Genomic DNA, 14,177 nt, shown 5'->3' with positions numbered 1-14,177 from the left:
AAGCGGGATAATAGCATAATCAAGACGCGTCTGTTCTGACCTGATGAAACGCCAAGAGTTACAGAGTGAAGCAGAAAGGTAGTAAGTAAATTTCAACCTTTTAGTCTAGTTAAAAGCTTTAGTCTAAATCGGCCCGCTCCGTTGTAGATCCTCTAGCAGCTGGTACAACACTTGCGAAAGAGAAAATCGGGGTTCTATTACTCACGCTCTGATCAACTCCAAGATAGCAAATGTATTGGATTAGTTGTTAATTATACTTCTCATGATAAACAGCAACGAAGTAGTCTGTTCCTGTGCCCCTGCCGTCTTGTTAGACGCTAAACACCCTGAAATTTCGTGCCTGCTATAAGTCCCAGGCTGTGCCGCAGGATTTTGGGCTGTTGGTCGTGATGAACGACTGACTCTCTTAAGCGCTGTGGAAAGTGGTCGCAAATAAGGACGTACAGAGGAAATTACGTATTTGTTGTTGGCTGCAGAAGAATTGATGAAACAACTGTTGCTAATCACGTGGTTAAGTGATATATCTGCTCTATTTCGTTCGCAAAGCTGCCTGCAGTTTCGACACATGTCCAGAGCCGGTCATTAACAATGAGCGGGAAACTGGCGGAAGACTTCGCCGTGTTCAGGATTGCAGAAGAGGGGCAGGTGGCACGGTTACAGGTAATCTTGACATTTCCTATCGCGCAACGTCTCGATACCATACTTAATCATTATAGGCTCTGAGTTGTCAAATTCAAGAATTGGTTGGCAAATATGATGATGCCGTCCGGGACCTTGAAAGTGAGCGGGTTGCGAGACGTTTTACGCAGCAGGACGCAGATGAGTCGCGCGCCAAATACGAAGAATTGCAGCAATCTATGGTATGATTTAATGTTTATCACAGTTTACAAAACCTGACCAGTTATAGGAGCGCAGTTCCTTTGTTCTAGTGTTGATCGATGCCGATGCTGATTCGTACATCGTATGTAATATTCATCTTTCATATCACTGTTGTCTGACCGGTTCCAGTTCAAAGATGAGTACTACGCCGCCAGCGAAGGTGGTACAAAGGCGTCCCTTGATCTACGTGATAGAGTTCGCAGTTTTCTTCAAGCGAACAGGCCAGATCTATCCGATTACCCTATCATCATCAAGGCATATGCTAATGAGGCTGGTTTGTCCCATTTTCTCGTTTCATCTGGTATGATCAAGGCGCCCCGTGATCTCGTGGAATTTGCGAAAGACTTCACGCAGGCATCCGAGTATACCGACTTTTTACTTGTTGGGAGTGGTAAAGATCGAGCAGATAAGAAAATTCAAGGTAAGCGTGATTCTTCTTACCACTTTCTCTTGGCTCACGCACAAGCAGGTTGTTTCAAGCAGTTTGTTAAAAATCCTACTTGCCGCCATATCATCTTTGGGGCTTGTCATGATAATTCTTACGTGCGACTGTTGGAGGATTATTGCCATGACGATTCTGTGGTTGACCGAGTTACAATGCTTCATGGTTTCAGCGTTGGTCGAGAATTTCGTGATCTTCGTTTCAAAAGCTTCAAGATGGAGGATGTTTTCAAAGCCGCGCCCTTGCGGGACGTGGCATCATCGCCAGAGTCATCAGCATCCGTTCCAAGTTCTTCGACCTGGGCGTCCATGGTAGGGTCAGAGGTGGATGCAAGTTCTCGAAAGTCCCGAGCGAAGAGTTCAGTACGGTTGAACTCCGCTGGATGCCGAGTCGATGACCACTTGCGAAATCCCAATAAACAAGCTCTGGATAGTTGGAGACATAAGGTTGGCAAGGTTGGCATGCGATACTGTCGTTTGCACCACCTATGTGGGTCGTGTTCAAACTCTTCCTGCAAGTATTCTCATGGTCCACTCACGGAAGAAGAAAAGCTTGTCTTTCGACGGCAGGTCCGGATGGAAGTTTGTAATGCTGGCCTACTGTGTCGTGATGTTGCTTGCTTATACGGCCACAATTGTTCATGCAGCAAAGCCACGTGCAAGTTTTCCGCAGAAATGCATCGAATTGATGTTTCTGAGGTTAATCACTAAGCATAACTTTGCTATAGTTGATGTGTGGGATCTCAGTTGCATATGTCAGAGGGTTGTTACATCGCTTCCAATTACTATTGTGTTGGTTTTATGTGTTGATTTTATCTGTATACTTCGAGACGTACGCCTCGAAAAATCTCAAAAAGAAAAAAAGGATTAGCTTCCAATTACTAGAACTAGACTTACTTAAGAGACTGCGCAACACCAGAAGAGATGTGGAAAAACTATTTCTGTTTATCCATTCTTATATCAAGTTCTTTAATACTCTTGTTAACTCTGACATGAGTGAGTCACATCCTCGTCGCCTCCTTGAACTCTTGTCCTGTTAGGGTAGGACCCGATCAGTTATGAGGAGTCAAACCTGTGACACCACCACCGAGAAGTGGACCAAGAAGACCGGTGATAGCTTCAAGCTGTCTTTTTGTTCATCTGCCCGGGCTTAAGGCCGAGAAGTCCAGTGGCCGCATCCGCCTGTCGCTTTTCATTTCCTGACCCAAGAAGAGCGAAGTCATCTAGAGTAGGGAAGGCAAGGGTGGTCGTGCTGGCAGCCTCTGTGAAAGCAGGTGCGGTGACATCAGAGGTCAAGGCCTCAGCTATGGCCTCATTGATAAAGTTGTTGACTTGATTGACTTATTCCTCATCCACATATCATCTTCCAATTTCATCATTAACTATGAAACCATCGACGCATGCACAAACTATCGTCAATAGTGCCGTCCCATCGCAGCAGATAACGTTCAATAGTGTCCATGATTACGAGGCTTACTTCAACGCAGCTCAGCTGAACCCCTGCCGTGATCAGCGCTGCGAGACTCAGCCATTCACAGCTTCCAACTTCCCCGCTCGACGTGAGACAGAGTTTACGGTCAAGAGGGCAGCTGAAATCTCCAGTTATAGCTCCATCTTCAATGGCGATCGTTGACGAATTGATTAGACAATTGCAAAGACTCCGCAAAGATACAGTGACGATCATTTGATAAACAGGACATTTGTTGTTGACCCCACGCCTGTGCTTTTGGAAATGTCTTACTTACTGTGAGGCCCGAACCGGGTCCAAAGCTTCCTCCAATAGCTCGACGCGTATGCAACTGTTTGAAATGCAGTGTCATAGCGATCCCCATATTTTCTTATTTAGGCGATTGCGGCTGCGCTGGAATTCTTGGAATGGTGTGATAGTCTGAGACATTCCTTAGTTGCTTTTCGTCTTATCTTTGGAGACGTCAAAGAACTTGGCTACTGGAAACATGGGAGACTAAATTAGTGCACCAGTATATGCTACCTTGGAGTGCACCTGCGTAGTAATTATTCTTTACGCTCTCCAGTTAATATGTCATGCCCCTCACCACCGTCATGCATCGACCTAACCGCCATAGAGTTCTCCCTGGAAACATTGAGCTATCACGTCAAGCGGCAGCTCCCTTCTGGCGCTCGGACAACTAGGCATGCAGAACTAAGGATGCGGCTGGATGCACTCTGTGATGGCGAATTGGATTGCTTAGATATAATCATTGTCTCGTAGCTATGCAACAGTTGTCTTGAGGGGAAATCCATAAAGGAGCTAGATTTTCCATTTTTATTGAGTTGTACCAAATTCAGTCATTCCTATACCATTCAGATCGTTCAATTCTATATCACCACTTATGCAGGCATAAGGAACGACATCTCAGCCCTCTTCCTTGATTATCTGAGTCGTCACCATGTCTCAGTCCCAGCAATCCCTCCTCAATGGCAACACCAACGGCTATGCCAACGGTCATGCCAATGGTCGCACATCTGGGCCTGAGTGGGATGCCAAGATCCAGAAACTCAACGGGGAATTGAGAGAAGCCAAGTATCTTGCTGGCTTCCATGGAGATGCTCTCATCGGAGTAAGCCATCATGGTATGGCTGACACGCATACGCTAACACTCAATAGGATATAACTCGACCTGGAGTCAAGTGGTGGACTGATTTACGCAGTATCCTCACCTTTCAACATCTTCCTGCTATCAAGAATGTTTTGGTTCACTACATCAAAACCAAAACTCTCGACGTAAGTAACAATCAACTACTGACACTAACCAATGCTGACGGCTTCAAGAAAACAAACTTGGCAGAGTTGGTTGGATCCATCTCCAATGACAGCCTTCTTCGTGCCAAGTTCATCGAGACTGAAGTCAAGAACAAGTACGAGCGCATGCTTCATCCACCCATCACATACCTCGGCGATGCCTTCAAATACCGCACCCCCGACGGTAAGTTTAACAGTGCCATGCACCCCCATCTCGGAGAAGCAGGTGCCCCGTATGCCAAAACAGTCCCATCGAAGACTCATCCCCTCGGCGCTTTGCCCGATCCTGCTGATCTTTTCGATCGTCTCATGGCTCGAGAAGACCCTGGTCCAGACGGCAAGGGTCGACCGTCCACCTCTGGTTTGTCGTCCATGCTGATTTACCACGCTACTATCATCATTCACGACATCTTCAGAACCAATGATGCCGACAAGAACATCTCTGATTCGTCTTCTTACCTTGACCTTTCTCCTCTTTACGGCTTCACGGAGGAGATGCAGCGCAAGATCCGTGATGACAAGTACAAGCTTGGACTTCTAAAGCCTGACACCTTCGCCGAAGACAGACTTCTACGACAGCCTCCTGGAGTTTGCATCTACCTGGTTATGTACAACCGTTACCACAATTACGTCGCCACTCAGCTACGTCGCATCAACGAGAACGGACGCTTCTCTGTGCCCAGCAAATACACACTCTCTCCTCTAGCATCTGCTGCCAAGGAATTCGTCAAAGATGCAGACGAAGCCTTTACCGACGATATCTGGAAGTACCACAATGAGTGGAAGCGTCGTCGATCAGCTGGAATTGACGATGACGATGACGAGGATGAAGACTTCGATGACCTCGCAGACACTTTGCGCCAGAGAATCCTTGCTGGTATCGAAGAGGGTCTCCGCAAGGAGAGTGAGCGCCAAAAGGCACTTTGTGTTCAAGTCACGGGGAAGGAGCACAGCGACGATGCTGATGAGAAGTCAAAGAGTATCAGCCCCGAGGGTGTTCTACAGCAGTTTCTCAAGGCTCATGAGGCTGCTTGGGACAAGCTCGATGAAGATCTTTTCCAGACCGCGCGACTCATAACCTGCGGCATGTACATCCAGATTTCGATCCACGATTACCTTCGTGGGCTCATGGGATTCATGAACTTTGATACCAACTTCACTCTTGGTTAGTATCCCCGACTTCAAGTATCACCTCCAGACTGACCTCTCCCAGACCCTCGTGTGGACATGAAGAACCACAAGAACGTCTCCAGAGGCTTAGGCAATCAAGTCACAGTTGAGTTCAATCTCCTCTATCGTTTCCATTGCGCCATCTCAATGAAGGATGAGAGCTATGCCGAGGATTTCATGGCCGAGCTCTTCGAGAAGGATGAGCAATGGGACCCCAAGTCGATGGGCCTCCCCCAGTTCATGCAGGAGATGGGTAAGATGAAAGCCAAGGAGGGTTTGAAGAAACCTCTTGAGCCGTGGCAGCAGGAGTTTGGTCTCCGCAAGGATGGAAACCCGCGGTTCAAACCCTTCAAGAGGAATGAGTACACCGGTTTGTTCGATGACGAGGCTATGGTCAATGAGTTGACAAGTGCTATGGATGATCCCATCGGTAAGTGGCCCACATCGATTTCTCATTGACATACGATGCTGACTCTTTCGCAGCCAACTTCGGTCCTCTCAATGTCCCTCGCTGCCTCAGAGCCGTCGAGATTCTCGGCATCATGCAGGCTCGCAAGTGGGAGATCGGCACGCTCAACGACTTCAGAGACTTCTTCCAAATGAAGCGTCACGAGACTTTCGAGAGCATCACTCCCAACGAGCAGGTTCAGAACGCACTACGCGATCTATACGAACATCCTGACAAGGTTGAGTTGTACCCGGGCATCTTCTGCGAGACCAATCAGGCGAACGGTCAATTGAACGCCGACCCTGGTCCTTCAGATTTGGACTCTGCGCTATGGGCGGCCATTTTTTCCGACGCCATCACCCTCGTCCGATCGGATCGCTTCTATACCGTCGACTGGAATACGAACTCTTTGACCAATTGGGGTATGAAGGAGGTCACCCCAGACAACGATGTTTGCAAGAGCTCCATGTTCCACCGACTCATCCAGCGCGCATTCCCCGAATGGTATCCTTACGACTCCATCCGGTTCTTCCACCCATTCTACACTGGTGAGAAGCTTGCGGAACTTGCCAAAGCGCAAGGTTACGACAAGGAATTCTGTGTTAAGACTACCCCGTTGAAGAAGGCCAAGAAGAACTCCCGCGGCGAGATGACCAACTTCGACTTTGAGCTCACAAAGTCCAATCCTCAACGGCCAAGTAAGACGGTTTACTTGACTCACAGCGATGACATCAAGCGCATTCTCGAGGACACCTCTGACATCTTGGTTCATCCTGCTCGTACCAGGATTTCTGATCTTCCACCCGAGATCCACGATGTTCTGAAGCCTGGCCAGAACAACGACCCCGAGAAGAATGGCGTGTCTCTCGCTGCCGCGGCGGAGCACTCGACTGTTGATCATGAGCATATCCAATCATACTTGGTCGAAATTGCTCGGAATATCATCAAGCGTGAAGTTGTCACCACCGATAAGACCAAGGGCATCTATCAGCTTGATATCGTGCGAGAGTAAGTCTTTCATCCAACGTTTCCGCATTCATCATCTAACGTCGTACAGTTTCGCCATTCCCATCGTGACCCGCTTCGTTGCCGATTTCCTCGGATTCGGCCATCTGCTTCGCTCCGACACCAATTCTCACGCGCCGTACTCGGAGAACGAGATCTACCAGCATATCAACAACTGCCAGGTCTTCCTCTCATATAACACCGATGAGACAAAGCTTCTGAAACGCCGCAAGGCGTTCCGAGACTCTATGAGCTTCCTCCTCAAGCTGGCCCAAGAAGGCAACATCTGCGAGGCCGGCAAGTGGCGCACCACGCGATGGGTGCAGGGTTTCTTTGGCGCTATAGCCTCTTTTGGTCATGATAAGCCTAACTTTATGACGGCCTTGGGATACAGGGTCGCTGGCGAGGTATTGCAGAGGGAGAAGAACACCACCAAGGCGGCTACTATCCTTCTTTTGACTGGCCTGGACAGTGCATACAATGTGGTCCTTGCGGTAAGTAACTTGCAAGTTTGAAGAATTCTTCTGACGCATCATAGTTCACCTCAGTTATGGAATCATTCTTCCAGAATCTCTATGCTGAAAAGCCCAACGCCAGAGGTGAGGAGATCAGGGCAGCTTGGCTTGAGATCCAGAAGCTCGCGTTTGAGGACGATGCCAAGTCCAATGAGCGCATTCAGGCTCTTGTTCTCAAGGTCCAGAGATGGAGTGTCCGTCTGCCTATCGTTCGTAAGGCATCTCAAAGCACTACCATTCAAGCTTACAACTGGGAAACGAAGAAGCATGAGCAAATAGCTCTTGCCAAGGGCACGGTTGTTGTGTGCGATATCGTAAGTCTGGATGCGATCATATAATGATACCACTGGCTAACCGTTTTACAGAACAAGGCGGAGAAACGGAACACCAGCGAGTCAGCCGATGAGCGACACGAACTGAACTACTGTTCCAGTTTCGCCGAGGCGTTCAGCGAGTACCACCCCAAGCACGTCGCCGCCACTGGCCTGGTCACCATGGTCAAGGTCCTAGCACAGCTCAAGAACCTTCGTCGCGGACATGACACTCAGGGTGTTTCCAAGAAGGTCTCGATTGATGCGTCTAGCGTTGGCTATGCCAACTACATGGCGCCCATGCGACTCAAGGAGATTGAGCTCAAGGTCAAGGAGGCACGTGAAAAGAAGGAGCTGACCGAAGAGCAACTAGAGGCTATTTTCCCATCTGAGATCAGGAAGCCTGCGACTGCTACTTATCTGACCACCGAGTGGGACGAGATGGTTCCTTTCCCAACGAGTAAGTTTTTCACATGTGAGTGTAAATAGCATATGCTAACGGATAACAGCTTGGAAGCTACGCTTCGATGGCTATGGTGTCTCGGACTATAGCAAGAACAACTATGAGGTTCTCAAGGTGTTCAAGATACCCGATGACATTCAGCCATTCTATCAGCCCAATGGGCCAAGTAAGATTGGAGGGTCGTTCGCTACTCCTGTTTGTGTTTGCCACAACTCATGGAAGAAGGGTGACAAGAGCAAGGGTCATGAGGGTCATGAGCATGAGGCCGGTGCTCACGAGGTGCTCTCAGCTTGTGGACATGCCCATGCACCTATGCCTGCTACATCGGGATGCAAGATTGGTTAAGCAGCTGGATATAAATTGATGTAAATGTATCTGAGACTAGTGATTTGTCAAAGGAGTTTGCAGATTTTCCTCTGTAGTGTTCTTATACGAAGTGGACTTTATTGTTGTCAGAGAGTAAACCCTACATTAATTCACGTCATTGTCACCATACACAAAGGAGAACGATAGGACAACGCTTGTTGGAAGAGAAACATTATGCCATTTATGACAGGTTGGATATTACGCTAACTTCAAACAACTACAATGCTCTTTACAGCTTCTTGCCACCCTCAATGTCTTGTCCCGCAGTGTTGGTGTTGACGGGAGTGATGACCTCGACACCCTGGAGCTTGTCGTCCCGACCAGGTCCAACAATCTCAAACACTGTTTCATAATTAGCCATGATCTAAAACAAGGAATGTAGAGCAACTTACAGTCAACAGGAGTAGTAGTAAACTTGCGAGCGTTGACCTTCTTCTGGAAGAGGTAGTCGAGATCGGCAAAGCTACGGTTCTTCGTCTCAGGAAGGAAGAAGAAGATCCAGACAGCCCAGATGAAGCAGAGGCCAAAGTAGAACATTCCAGTCTTGGCTCCCCAGTTCCATGCGTCGCTGCTGCTGTTGAGCATACGGGGGTTGAGCTGCTGGACGACGATCTGACCACAGACGTAGACGGCACGACCAATGACAATGGTCTGGGCTCGAACACGACTGGAAGCGGTTTCGGCGACGACGACGTAAGTGGTGGGACCGAGGGAGACCTTGAAGATACACTGGACAACGACGAGGAAAGCAGCGGTGACAATGGCCACCCTGTCGCCATCGGCAGCGAAACCCAGGATACCAATGATCAACATGCATGCGCCGATTCCAGAAGAACCCCAGAAGTAGAATGTACGACGGCCAATTCTACCCATGAGAGTGATGGCGATAGCGGTAGCGAAGATGTTAACTGACTGGATACCCATGTTGTAGTTGAAAGCGTTCTTGCTGCTCATTCCAACCGACTTGAGCAGGATAGCAGCGAAACTGGTGATGGATTGACCGTTGAGAATCTGGATGATCCAGGCCATGCAGACGATACCAGTTCGGCGGGCGTTGGTGCCACGGAAACAATCCATGAAGCTAGCATCCTCAGCCTCGATCTTTTCCATCTCGTTGGTGTGCTTCATAAGAGCAAGAGTCTGAGCCATAGTCTCATCAGTGTAGTGGCCCTTGCGAGCAAGACGACGAAGACTGTGCTCAGCCTCCTCGAGCTTGCCGCGGCGAATGAGGTACCAGGGACTCTCGGGGGCGAAGAAGGCGACGGTGAACAGAGGAGGAATCCACATCCACTGCAGACCGTAGGGGACACGCCAGCCAGCATCGCCCTTGAGATCGAGAGAGCCACGGAGGACACCGGTGGCGAGGAAACTTCCGGCTCCCCAGCACATGGAAACCCAGGCGGTCAGGTAACCTCGGAGGGCGGCGGGGCAAATCTCGGCGGCGTAGGCGGTGGTGAGGGTCTGGAAGATACCCCATGGGATACCGCAGAGGAGGTTACCGACGAGGAGCATTTCGACGTTGACGGCGAAGAAAAGGACGAAGATGGTGCAGGACATGAGAGCCATGGCGAACTGGTAACATATTAGTTTCAATTTATTTTGTGAATGAGGAACTTTGACATACCATGTAAACACGTCGAGAACCGAATCGCTGCTGGAGGAAACCGTTGAGCAAGAGACCAAGGATAGAACCGCAGTTGTTTCCAGCACCAATAGCACCCTGCCACTTTGTAGAAATGTGTTGCTTGCCGTCAGCATCGGGCCAACCGAAGCGGGCGAGGTAGGCATCATGAGCGAAGAAGTTGTTGATGAGACCGACATCCATTCCCTCCATAACCAGCGCAACACTCAAAGCCATACTGAAGGCAACAGCAGGAGCGTAGCGGCTGAACAGCTCCTTCTTGGGGATGAGAGCCTCGGCATCACTGGCTGCGACGGCGGCTTCGATGAGCTCGACCTGGGAGTTGTGGCCCGAGAACTCTGTGTGGTGGACGGGGAGTTTGCCGCCGTCTTCCACGTGGGCGGGATCCTTAGAAGGCGCCATTGTGGATTGAGGATCTAGGAGAGTAGGAAGGGGAAAGGGACGAGAAAAAAAGAGGAATGGAGAGAATGCTCAATGCAGATCTGGGGAAAAAGAGAAGAAGGGGAAGGGAATGGGAGGATATAAGGATAGATATAAGCAGTCTCCGCACCCAAGGCAGTGGGCCTGTCTAGTTCTCATGCCATGGTATACCCTCGTCGGTTGATAAAGTCCGGCTATGAAAGCAAAGACTTGCCAAGAAAGAGTCACATCCAAGATAGTGACAAGGATTATCGGTCGTATTTCCCCACGGGGTCCGCGAATCAGTGCCCCATGTCTCCCACGCCACGGCTGACCTTTCCCCGCATACAGAGGACGAATTGGATTGTGGTTCTGTTCGCTGGCTTTTGTCCGAAAGGACGAACCAAACCAGTTTTAGGTCAAAAATACTGTGCTTCGGTCAAGATGAACCCGAGTCATGTATCAAAGAAGGGCGCTGGAAGACAGCGCTACGGACAGTGGGAAAGATCAAACTCAATTTCTGGGGACTCTATTAAGGTTGTAGCGCCCGATAAAGAAAGACTAAAAACCTCTCCACCCCCAGAAACTAACTGTTGATGGGGGAGGGTTCCACAAGAATTCCCGCGGCTTCAATTCTAGGGTACGAAAGATGCGGATGCGATACGACCATGACTGATGAGAAAGACATGGAGTATTTTTGGGGAATATTTTGTCAGTGACAGACGATGCAGGTTACTTAGGGTATCATTATTGATCTCTATTATTCCCCTCTCACTCGATATAATTACTCCCCATCACTCTCAGTCACCACAGCAATTCTGTTTCTTTTGGTGCAATGACCTCGGCTAACTGAGTCGGCACGGTCAACCTCGTACTCTCCAATTGGTCAGCGTTTTCATGACTGACTCTCTTGGCCGACGAGTTAGACCCTGTCTGGACTCGCTGTTCTCTCCGAGACCATCACATGAACCAGTATCCTAGGCGAATTCTTTGTTGGAATCATGCCAGTATTGTAATAGCTGATACAAACTATTTACTTGGCATAAACGGAACTATAACCGGCAGATATGGTCATGTTTAATTGAAGAAAGGGTTGATCAAATAGTTGAAAGACGAATGGATTGATGAATGTGTGAGAGCCAAAGTTAAACCCCCATCAACCCTCCAGAAACGTGCTTCCCCACAATGCCCTGACCCCAAACTTTGTCCATTATTCTTTAACATCAAGCTTAATTACACGGACAAAGAGCAAGACTCGCACACGAAAGAAGGGTGTGGCAATCGACCCTCTTTGCTTGGCTTAGCTTGCCATTAGGTACGCTCATAAATGATGGGCATCAATGCCTTTTTCCCCTCATTTTCTGTCTGTCACAATGAGCTCAGCGGAATGTTTCGCTGACAACTACGGCATTGAAGACCGGTAATTGCCGGACTGACACCAACGGCTGAGATCGGACGTGGCACCGACTGAGCTGAGCTTGTCTCTGAAGCTAGATGAATATTGACACATTTAAAAGGAATAATTCCGTACTTGTTTATCTAGGGCGCCATCAACACGTTTCTCATCGTTAAACTCTTAAATTGTGACTCGGTATCTCGGTCAATTTCGACGCGTTCATCTCACAACTCCAACCGTCAACTCCAAGCCACCAACGCCATGTTTGGGGTTAAAGCCTAGAAACCCCCAATCTCTGGGATGCTCTACCGTCAGATTGTATCAGCCAAGTAATCGTTCAGTGTCCATCATGCATGTCCTTCCAGTCTCGGTACGCGTCAAACTTGTTTTGAGAATGGATTTGCATTCTTCTTCGGTGATTCCCCCCCTTTTTGGGGTTACTGTGACATTAGCTACGGTGGATCGTGCGCACTCTCCCCGCATTCCGGGGAAAAGGCCGTGTGTCACCGCGATCCTTGCAGACTCGAAGGCATGAATCTTTATCTTTTTGGTTGATGAGTGTACGCGACCCGGGAAGCTGGATCGTAAGGAATATCACATGGGAAATCATACATTCATTGGGGTTTTTTTAGAAGGCTCGGTATGCATGGGTTTGCGTACCAGAGACTGTGCTTTTGGTGATCAAGACATCTCGGGATGTCTATACCCGAGATGTGAACAGTGTATGGGGTCACCTCCAAGGATCTGGATATGCTTCAGTAAGCGTTCGGCTGTCGGGTTATCATGACAGCCGCATCACCATGCAGACCCTTGAGCATCGGAGGATACTGACAGCTTGGACCAGATGCACGCAGGCACGGTATCTGGGGTATCGTGGCATTGAAGCTGTCAGCAGTCCCCGTTGTTCGGAATGAGCCGTGACTTGGACGGAGATGAACATACGCGAAAGGTATCAACACTTGATAGGCTTAAAGTAAGCTCTCTCGATACCACGTTCAGTAAACCACTACTCTGCCGTACTGTGTTGTCAAGAACATCTGCCGTCCTATATTCACTGCCAAACAGTATTCCGTAGGCGAGGTAAACCCGCAAGCCGTTGCTAAATTGTCACCACGGTACGGTATATTGCAAAGACTTGGCAGTAGATCTCTCTACCGTGAGCAACGGCTAAGCGGATACTTGAACAAGACCTTTTGAGCTGATCCCTCATTTTCCAACCTGCACTGTAACCCTTCTGATCGGCATGTGGTTCCCCAAATTCACGAGGCCATGGTCACTGTAGCTACACTTTTCCATGTTTTTTGAAGGATAGATCGGTTAAATGGTAGGATTCTCGACCTGTGGATATCTTCTAAGCGGACCAGTGGTAGAACAAACGGTGCGGCACAGCTGCGATATGACTGGACATCTTACGCATAAAATGCGAGATGCGCGGGTAGGCGTTGAGAAATTAGATAAACGTCGAGTTAAGAATGTTCGGTAATTGTTGCTAGATTATCACTGTGAGCATGTTTACTTGTGCCAAAAATGTCCTCCACAATGGCGTCCGTTTCCATCAATAGCTATAACGCTGTAACGCTGTTTGAAGACTTCACTCTAGATAAACTACTCCTCCATCTCCTCCATAATTAAATTATAGAAAGGGTTTAAAAGTAACCTAGCAAGAATAACCACTCAGTCGAGTATTGTAAAGGAATTTGTGTCGTTTTGTTGCAAGTTAAAGTCACTATTCGAAAGCATCTAGTCTAGGGTAGCTCAACGGCCACACGTGACCTCTATGCCTGCGTCGTGAGACGCGACCAGGCTTCTCTGGTCAGTGCCTGAAATGACGTTTACTACAACTCGCATGCATTGCGTTACTATCTTTCTTGGATTAGTCGCGAGATCGTGACAAGATACTCATTGTCTCGAATGGAATGCGATCGTCGCGCGACAACTGAAGCCCCCCTCCCCCTCCTCCTCTCCATCCCTCCAAGGAGCGATCGAAGCCACGACTGGGAATACTGAATGGGTGTATTTGGCCGTTGGCAGTCTACCAACTCTGGTGATTGGGAACTGACCTGTCGTATGTCCCGTCCACGAACCCTAACAGCGACACGTCCGCCCTCTCGACCACACAAGCCCAAGGTTTCCGCGATATCGACGCGTCTCCATCGTTCACTCCCGCCCGATACTTAGTCCACCGAAAGCCAACCATACTCCATGCTAGCCAAGTTTCGATCCTGACTGTCTCGGCACGACTTGAAGCCAGCGAAGCTCCAAGCAAAAGAACGTTGGCGGCCGGTATTTCGCACGTCGCCCAGCGCGTAGCCAATATCGCATTGGAACGAACGAAAATGAACAATTAATGACAACCGCCACACTGCCCGAACGAACAAACT

The 14,177-nt window shown here is 49.0% G+C and overlaps 3 protein-coding genes across 3 annotated transcripts; 2 read left to right on the top strand and 1 right to left on the bottom strand.

Annotated features, from left to right (window-relative positions):
- Positions 1–588: 588 nt before the first annotated feature.
- Positions 589–1,636, top strand: FGSG_11145 (uncharacterized protein; the record flags this gene model as incomplete). The annotated part of the gene is made up of 5 exons (XM_011326902.1): positions 589–660; positions 717–860; positions 908–961; positions 1,009–1,300; positions 1,494–1,636. 5 exons carry the CDS (start codon positions 589–591, stop codon positions 1,634–1,636), a joined length of 705 nt encoding a protein of 234 aa, XP_011325204.1.
- A 2,092-nt stretch (positions 1,637–3,728) lies between these two features.
- On the top strand, positions 3,729–8,338 carry FGSG_11146 (uncharacterized protein; the record flags this gene model as incomplete). Its single annotated transcript, XM_011326901.1, has 9 exons — positions 3,729–3,899; positions 3,947–4,063; positions 4,112–5,246; positions 5,295–5,681; positions 5,735–6,707; positions 6,757–7,198; positions 7,243–7,533; positions 7,585–7,990; positions 8,040–8,338. 9 exons carry the CDS (start codon positions 3,729–3,731, stop codon positions 8,336–8,338), a joined length of 4,221 nt encoding a protein of 1,406 aa, XP_011325203.1.
- Positions 8,339–8,588: 250 nt separating this feature from the next.
- FGSG_11147 (uncharacterized protein) lies at positions 8,589–10,403 on the bottom strand (the record flags this gene model as incomplete). The annotated part of the gene is made up of 3 exons (XM_011326900.1): positions 8,589–8,701; positions 8,752–9,931; positions 9,984–10,403. The coding sequence occupies 3 exons, from the start codon at positions 10,401–10,403 to the stop codon at positions 8,589–8,591; spliced, it is 1,713 nt and encodes a 570-aa protein (XP_011325202.1).
- Positions 10,404–14,177: the final 3,774 nt, after the last annotated feature.

Source organism: Fusarium graminearum, chromosome 3 (genome assembly GCF_000240135.3).
Source record: "Fusarium graminearum PH-1 chromosome 3, whole genome shotgun sequence".
NCBI classification, from domain to species: Eukaryota; Fungi; Ascomycota; class Sordariomycetes; order Hypocreales; family Nectriaceae; genus Fusarium; species Fusarium graminearum.
The sequence above is the reverse complement of the archived record's forward strand: the minus strand, read 5'-3'. Positions and strand labels throughout refer to the sequence as shown.